At 33.8% G+C, this 9,106-nt stretch overlaps 1 protein-coding gene across 1 annotated transcript; it reads left to right on the top strand.

Moving 5' to 3' along the window:
- The first annotated feature begins 2,587 nt into the window (after nucleotides 1–2,587).
- LOC120340093 (protein zyg-11 homolog B-like) lies at nucleotides 2,588–8,870 on the top strand. The gene is made up of 12 exons (XM_078116475.1): nucleotides 2,588–2,820; nucleotides 3,386–3,500; nucleotides 3,826–3,954; nucleotides 4,648–4,782; nucleotides 5,187–5,300; nucleotides 6,458–6,616; nucleotides 7,036–7,197; nucleotides 7,466–7,507; nucleotides 7,743–7,844; nucleotides 7,989–8,099; nucleotides 8,269–8,434; nucleotides 8,583–8,870. Exons 1-12 carry the CDS (start codon nucleotides 2,663–2,665, stop codon nucleotides 8,708–8,710), a joined length of 1,521 nt encoding a protein of 506 aa, XP_077972601.1. The 5' UTR covers nucleotides 2,588–2,662; the 3' UTR covers nucleotides 8,711–8,870.
- The last annotated feature ends 236 nt before the right edge of the window (nucleotides 8,871–9,106 follow it).

Below are 9,106 nucleotides of genomic sequence, written 5' to 3'. Positions count from 1 at the left end.
ATTATGCTCCAAAATGACATAGTGCCGTATACTTTATATTTTGTGTGTTCTGTTGTGTAATACGTAAGGATACGGACCACTTCTGAGTGCCAGCAATAGTTCTGTATCTGTTCTATATAGTCTGGCTTAAACTAGCTTGAGTTGGTAACCGTCGAGTAAAGTCTCGTGTAATCCCAACTGAAAGTTATATATACTTTAGTAGTCTAGTTCCTTTTCGTACCGGACTTGCAGTATAGAGGCAAATGCTGAATATTTTGAATCGTATTTTTATCGCAATCTGCAAATGAAAATAAATGCATTCAGAACTTATATATTTCAAAACTCTAACACTCTATTCCAATATTCGATTAGCACGTGTTAATTCCGAGTAATATTCCATGCAAAATCACCATTTTCAGTATTTGAAATTTGTTTCCCATGAAAATAAATATTAAGGTTACCGAAAGGAGTAAATTTACCGGGACGTACCACAGAGGCATATTTAGACATATTTTGGAGTTGAGTATATTGTAGAATTTATATCTAAAGACTAGATGATGGATGGCGATGAATAGTGTAATCATTTTTTCAATAGCATAAGAATTGTTAAATATTTAGCTCGAGAAATCCATGGGGAACTGGGAAATTGAATACTTAATAAATATGACATACAACCAGTAGTGGGATTCAGTCGGTTCGCACCGGTTCTATAGAACCGTCTAACGAAAGTTTAGGAGATCAGCGAACCGGTTAGCATTACTGAAAAAAACAAGAATTTTTTAACAGAACCGGCTGAAAAATATGACTTTTGTGATGGAACCGGCTGACAAAAAATTTGAATCCCACCACTGCATACAACAATCACTGAGTGTTACACTAGCCTTACGTTATGATGTTTTATCTCGAAGTATTGTTCTTTGCATCATAAACTATGAGCCCGATTGTGTGGCAATGTAGAAATTGGGAGAGTATTGTAATGCGATATGTCCTCAACTAAAATTGTATGACGCAACCTATTCTTCTGTGTAATATACATTATGTGTTGTAATACGTTTTGTCGTGCCTTTGCTCACTTGTTTTGCGCATTTACCTTCTGAGTTCTCAATAAAAGTATAAAATCCAGGTAATATTGCATATAAAGTGCAATTAGCCAAGTTAGACATTACAGGAAACTTAAATTGAATTTTAGATTTTTGGTGTCAGCGTTCGCAAACCAGATAATGAAATATATTATATCAATAATATTGACAGAATGTCGCATCCGAATCAACTTCAGAATCTTAGGAAAACTTATGAAATAGAAGTAAAATAATATTTGTAACTTTTGATCGGTAAAATGAAGTATGCTGACTAAATTGGTATTGAGCGTTTATTTACTCATTTAAACTCTGCGATGAAATTTCCTACACAGGCCATTATTCACCGAAGCAGTATTCCGGGACGAGGCGTATATAGTTACTTTCTCATTCTATGGATAAATATACAATATAACGCTATATGTAAGGTTGTAACTTCATATGATTTTGAATAAAGTTGGACTTACGGCTTATTAAGTTCAACCTGCAGCTGAAAAAAACACAGGCATATCAGAAATAAGGCCAACTAATGTCGAATGGCCAGGATTTAAATATGAAATAACTGAAAGAAATTTGTCATTGGCATTCGTCAGCCACTCTTTGGATTAGAATATGTTTTTCATATTTCCAGCTCAGTTCGGATATAGGAATAGATAATCATGTAATGGTGTGTGACAGGCGTAAAAAACTTAATAGCAGGTATAGATCACTTTGCGCCGTAATTGGCTTTGTTTTTAAAATGGCACGTAGCAAGTAGAATATAACAATGCCTAAATATTGAAGCAGCCATGTGTAACAAGACAATTTGTCAGCGAGGCATAGAAAATTCTAATTATATATATTTCAGAACCAATTCAAACCTTACTGTTCGTTATTAATCCAACTATTTTAGTACAAACATTAAAATCGATCAACGTATTTACAACTGACATTTTTGCCATAACAAACAGTCCAATATAAGAAAAATTTTCAAAAGTTGCAAAACAAACCTAGTCTACCCCACTCCAATCAGAAAAACTAACTATACACTAAAGCTGACATAGGAAAACTACGGCTCGCAGGCCAAATCCAGCCCGTTTGGTTATTCAATCTGGCCCGCCTGATGCTGCCAAAACCGAACTAAAACCAGATTTTGATGTAAATATCGTTCATAAAATGAAACGTTATACGTCACACTTACATAGCCCGCCAGTCTAGGTGGGCAAAATTTTTGACCATAAAACCTGGCCCACCCCTGTGTATATAATAACATGATGTTGGATCTCGTGCAGAAATCCCCCGTCATAAAACAACCCCGCTACCAACTTTAATATTAAGTTAGGGTAGGGAATACAGATTGCGCAAATTCAACTTTTTAAATAATTCCTAGCCAGATACTTACTTAATAATTAATACTAGTTATTTATTTTAAAACATGGCCGGGGTGTTTTCCCAAAATCTCACAGTTTTGCATTACTGGCGGGAGCTTTCTACAAAAGATCCCAAGGTGTTTTTCTTGATATATATTGCCTTTTTTATTTTTTCGATTCAGCGTAAATCTGAATTATCTAACGTGACTAACGTTAATTGACTTCACAATATTTCATTGAAAATAACCACGCCAGGTAATGGCATCGAATAGTGGCGATGGCGTTGTTGAAAATTTACTTCAATGTGCGGTGTGCATGGAGTCATATGAAGAATCCGGACCCCGGACACCTAAAATGCTGCCGTGCCAGCATTCATTTTGCGTAGACTGTTTGAAAAATATTTTCAGAGCGGGAAGGTAATTTTGTTTATTATATCGATTGTGATAATGGGCCTTTTTCGTTTGATATATCAAACGTTATCAATATACATATTTATATCTCGTGCTAAAAGATGTCACTAATTAAAACTACTAATTAATTTAATTTTTTTTTAATTCTAATTGTCTGATTGTATTTTGCGTGTAAATACAAAGCGCATTAACCTTCAAAGTGTCTTTTTCAGATCCCAAATTAATGTACATTTTATTGCAAAAGATTTTTCTTATTTTGTATCTTCGACGCAAGTTATATTTAATTTAGATTATGCACTTCTTGCGTGTACTTTTATGGTAATTTCAAAAGAACATTTCACCATGTAACCGTTAGATAAATATCAAGTTTTACGTCGTTCATTATGATTTTTTTCTATAAAAACTTAAATTATTAATCGTTTGCACCAAGCATTAAATTCTAATTTTGCTTTTCTTCGTTTATTCTCAAAAAGTTTACTCTCGTTTACGTCACTACCTTTAACATATCGATATCAACAGTCTGACTGGGGAATATTTGTAGAACTCGCCGATATTAACACTTTATTTTCAGAATACAGTGTCCAAGTTGTCGTAAACAATTCTCTATACCTGTTGATGAACTTTCCAGAAGTCTCGTTCTTATTCAGCTACTGGACACTAGAGGGTCGTCACCCAGAAATGATAATGTAAGAGTATTGACCCTTTTATTTTCTTTACAAATATGACACTGAACGTTTCGCAAAATAAAACGATCTGTAAAATGAAAAATTAATCAAGATCTAAAGAAAACTAACTCGGTCGAGGACTCTCAGAAACAGATACTGTTAAGGTGTTGTTTGGTAAAGTTTTTACTATCTTACTAAAATTTGACTATCTTTAGTCTAACCTATATGATTCGATAATTAACATTTGATTTTTCAAATAAATACTCAACTACTAAACGACAATTTCTACAATATAAAAATCTAGATTTTTTTTATTTAGGATGTAAGGTGATGCTTTTATATTTAGGTAACTGATGCAAATCTTTCGAATCTGCTCAAAGAAAAATTTCGTGACTCCGACAAAGCAAAAGAGTATTTGTCGAAACTTACTGAAAAAATATTGAGGGTAGAAATGTTCAAGTCGGAAGAAATTGAGGTTTGGAATATTTTTCAAAGAATTCGATCACGTTTTAAACTTTATTACGATTTGATCTGAAAAAACAAGCTCGCCTTGCTTAGATCGGTAATTGAATGAATGGGCTGTGAATAGCTACTCCATGAGGTAATTATGGTAATTCGTCGCCAGGTCGCCTTATGCTCTAAGAGTCTTAGTAAAATGTTGTCTAACCTATGCGTCGACTGGAAATTCTCCTGGATCGTTTGTTTTCAAAGCAAAAACCTAAAAGCTGTGGGTTTTTGAATAGTTTATTCTGTATTCGGTACGAGATTGTTGCTCAGAAGGAATTATATTTGTGGAGAGTGTCGTCTGGTAAAAATATGGCAGCCAATATTTTGCTGAAAGTAAAGCCACGCCGTGCAGGATTTCGAAAACACGCCGTGGGTAAACAAGACCAGCTTTCTCGCTTTGGAGTAATATCTGGTAGAATTAAATATTATGTGAAAATGAATTTTTTGTATTATTAAATTAATTTTGCGGCCATCAAAGCACTACATGTTGTCCAGTATTTGCGCATATTCTCGGGTCGCAAGATTTTATATTACAGTTTTTAAAAAAGTAGGGCGTTCGAAAAAAAGGTAGGGATTAAGGAACTACATTTGCATTGATGTTGCAAAATTTACTTCAATACAATTAGATTTAATAATTTCATATTTTAATCATATGTTTTAGGCAGCGCTCAGTTGCATTCAATACTACAGAATACCAAGCGACACAAGTCGCTCAATTCAAATTACCGCCACGAAGTTTGTGATGAATTCGATTTCAGTTGGAGGTGAAGGAGTGACAGTACATTTGCTTTCTGAGGTATTTATACTTAGGTGTTTGGAGATTGAGCCCAACTGTACTTTTTTTTTTTTTTACAAAGCAAGGTCGCCAATCTAATAAACATACCTTAATGTAAGTGAACCATGACGTCGTACTTCATTCTCTCACATGCTGATTAATTGACGTCTAAGGATCATTGATTGCGCGTTTCAAGGGAACATGTGGAGCTTAAAGATCACAGTTTTCAAGTTATTATCGCATTTGTGCGCTCTCGTAAACACCCCCATTCATTTTCAAGAAAATAACCCTCTTTTTTATATAATGTTAAATATGGTTGGTTAAAATGATATGATTGTTGAAATGATAACGAACAACATTGCTTGTTCTGCAGCAGCAGCTAATTTTATAGTAGTATATAGTAGTTAAAAAATCTTTTGATACAGGTTGCTACTGAACTGATAAAAACTATAGAGACATTTAAAGATGATGAATTTTCTTCTGAGGTATTGCTGACTTGTATGGCAGTTTTGGCTTTACCCGCTATGGAGAATAAATCGGTAAGATGTATTTGGGAAAATCGTTTTTTTATACCCACGTTTTTTTTATTATGCCTCGTCATATACATAAAGGTTTTAATAAATCTATTTTACAGATTTGTGTGTTGATCGGCGAAGCATTTTGCTGGCCAAAATAAAGGGTTGCAAGTCATTGGCGGGCCGCACATATTTTTATAAGGTCAAAAAAACCGAACGCATGGCCGATGAATCACATTTTGTTACGCAGATCAGAAGTTAAATTTGAAGCAGCGCGCGAATAGTGCGCCAACTCGTGAACTCAACTTAGTCGTTTTACTAGAAAAGAAAAATTAAAATGACATTTAATGTGACCCTTTTGTTGCATCACGCTTTTCTAAATGGGACACTAGTAAAGCCAAGATTAGAACACTTCATGAATGCGAATCACTAATTTCAGTTCTCAGCTTGTTCTTTCTAATGTTGCTTTTTGAAAATATTTGTTAGCATGCATATGTACTTCAAAACATGAATGTGAATTTCTTCGCACGGTTTGTCAAATTTGGATAAAGTTTTCTATGAAGAAGATACTTTTTATGATAAAAATCAAGCAGTGATACATCCCTCGAATAAAATATAGATTTGTTTCCTCCTTGCATTGCATCTCGAGAAATTCCATTTGAATATTTTCTGCGCCTTTGAACCCTCTGCACTCAGCATCAACTCCTCTGCGTTTTGTCGCCATTTGTCTAATTATAATTAAATTATAGGCTTATTTAACGAGTAATTGTGAATTATATAACCGTTAGATTATAATATAATTTAGTCTACACGTGTCTCACAATACATTCTGTTACGTAAGGAATATAATCGTCAAAACAGCTGTTTTGTTACTATAATTCAGTGAAGCGTCCTGGGACGAATTATATTACTCCACGGGCCGTAGGTCGGCCCCTGATTCAAAGTGTTTGATGCAACATAAACGTAAAAGGGCTCAACCATACAAAAACTCACTAGAATATGTGATAGCTGAAGTATATATCAGTTGTTTTATTCCTGAGTTATATCGGTTAATCTTTAAAAACAATAAGTGCGGGACTGTCAAAATATATATTTCATTTTTTGCCATGCTATCTGTGATATCTGACAAATTAATATTCGATTCGGCGATTACCGACCATTGTAGATATTTTCTTTTCCAGTTCTTCAATTACCTGAACTTAGCCCACCTGCTGATGACAATTCTAACTACGAATAAAAATGAATTAGAATCGAAGTTTGTGGAATTTCTAACTAATATATCAGCAAGAAAACTGTCACAATCAGATATTGCAAGTATCGGAAACAAAAAATATGTGGAGGTTTATTGTAATTTAGAAAACTTGTGTGAATGTTAGATAAAATTGTAATATTTTCAATTATAATACTTTTTCCAATTATAAACTTGTTTCTATATCAGCAATAAATTGAGCAATGGTTCTTTATTTAAACTATCATTTAATTAGGGTATGTATATATTTATTCCATTGTCGTTAGTCATATGGCGACTTGCCAGATTCCAAAATTTCAATGATATTTTTATATTATAACAATTAATATACAATTCGTCTACTATTTCGATAATCAAATATTCTCATAAAAATATATTGTTGAACATAAAACTGACTCTGAAACATATTAATGATAAATGTATACTCTGATTGTCTTTTAAGTGTTTTATCAGAATATTAATAATTACATCAACACAGAACTTTGTTGAAATAAACAACTTTTCATCTAGAATCTCTTATCGATGCTGAGGAGGAAAATGAACACCAGGTCCCGAGATGCCATTTTTTATAATTTGCTGTCATTGCTGGCGTACCTAACAGCTGAAACTCCTTCAACATGTACAAATATTGTTAATGCAGGAGGGATAACAGTTTTTGCTCAGTTGCTTGAGGTATGTCTCATTTTATGCCAAATGGTATGGGGTATATTATCTACAATGACTGAAAGAGAAGATAACGAATCAAAAAGTAAATTTCGAACACATCTTCAGAATGTTATATTTTGATAAATCACCGACAATTGCCGATAAATTTGACAGCTTGGCCTGTTAAACTATTTGCTAGTTTTGTCGTTGAGAATTCGAAATTTTGCCATGTCATTCGATCCTGGATTGTTCCGAGTTGTGTACTATATTAACAGCTTGTGTCTTGTTTTTACAGGATAACGATCCCGTATCAAATAAAAGAGTGCTGATGAATTTGGTAATGCACTGAACGTTATTCTACTTTCTAACAATCTTTATCCTTACCACATATAAAGTGTGTATTTGACCTGACGGATCATTTCGTTGAGTTTCTTAGTTTATCGGATAGGCTAATCAGTGTAAAATTGAGGAAATATATCGTAGCTACCTAGGTTGTTTAGATAGTTTATTTCAAGCAATATCTAAAACATGGCGATTAACAAAGTAAAACCTACACAGCGTAATTGATTTAGAGCAATTTGACGGATGTACCAGAAATATGCTATCACTTCTTGGACGGCAACTCTGGGGCAGTCGAGTGTCTACTAAAACTTATGAATTCAGATGAAATACATGTGAGTAAATTATTGCTTATAACATTCAAATTATATTGTCACATCACATTTAAGACTAAAATACAGCTTGCTTAAAATACTAATAATTGTTTATGTTCCTGAACTAAATACTTCACCCCAGCAATGCGAATTTTTATTTGGCAGATCAGCTATCTTTCCGCTGGAGTCATATCGCGTTTGCTAACAATCGACTTCAAAGAATGGGAAAAACTCACGAAGTGGCCTAACCTAAGGAATACAGCACTGATAAATGTGGTAAATTTTTCTAATAATTAGGTAGCAAATAATGCCAGTATTGCCTGGTTTATGTATTTACCTTATTCGACATGAAGTGTCATGCTAATTGTTTTCTTCGTCTTGAAATTTCATACAAAATCATATATCATACAAAAGATAAAATATCACGATAAATCTGTTTCTGCAGTATAATTGCGTGCTGGAATGGGTTCAAAGGGCATCAGATATATGTGACGAAATCAACTTCGTATCATTCAAGCCTTTCTATCCACTTCTTCAAAGATACGACGCGCCACCACTCCAATTATTTGCTGTTTGGACCATATCAAAGTGCTGTTCGGATTCACGTAAAGGCAGGTTTTTTTTTTTTGAAGTTTTAAATCTGCATTGGTAATTTATTGTACTTTGTACTCTATTTACATTATTAGCCTACATTTGCCACAATGTGTGGGTTTCCACAATGGATATTTATATATATATATATGACATAACAATTTTCAGCGGAAACTTACAAAGAAATGCTGATCGAAGAGCAAGGTATCGACCATCTTCTGGAACTGAAACAAAATCTCTACGTGGATGAAAATGTCAAAAATTTTGCCGTATTCACCCTGAACTTCATTCACTAATTTAAAAAATGAATTCAACCAGTAAACATAAAAAAGAACTATTTTGTGGCTTATAAACGCCTATTAAATAATTCAATAATGTACAGAAATTTGGGGATTTGTTCGAAAAGACTTACTTCAAAGCAATCTGCAATCAATAATTACTGGTTAATGAGTAGGACTGGACATATATTCGAATATTCTACTATTAGAATAGCAATTTACTATTTGAAAATTTGGTAACAGGTGATGCGTCGCCTAATCAAACCATTGGATTTCACAACTCACTTGCGGATTTCCGACGAAAAGTCGAGTTTGCGCACGCTTCGATAGAGTTCGCGAGTTCGAACAACGAGGAATATTTTTTTTCTTTCTGGTAGGTGCCTATAGGTGGTAATGGTGGCAACACAAATTTTC

The sequence above is a fragment of the Styela clava genome, chromosome 9 (assembly GCF_964204865.1).
Source record: "Styela clava chromosome 9, kaStyClav1.hap1.2, whole genome shotgun sequence".
NCBI lineage: Eukaryota > Metazoa > Chordata > Ascidiacea > Stolidobranchia > Styelidae > Styela > Styela clava.
Note: the sequence above shows the minus strand (reverse complement) of the source record. Positions and strands in the feature narration are given on the sequence as shown.

Coding starts and splice junctions, on each gene's coding strand:
- LOC120340093 (XM_078116475.1), top strand. CDS start 2,663: ATGGCATCGAATAGTGGCGATGGCGTTGTTGAAAATTTACTTCAATGT. Junction 6,617..7,035: donor GAAACAAAAAATATGTGGAG/GTTTATTGTAAT, acceptor CTTTTCATCTAG/AATCTCTTATCGATGCTGAG. Junction 8,100..8,268: donor ATACAGCACTGATAAATGTG/GTAAATTTTTCT, acceptor CTGTTTCTGCAG/TATAATTGCGTGCTGGAATG.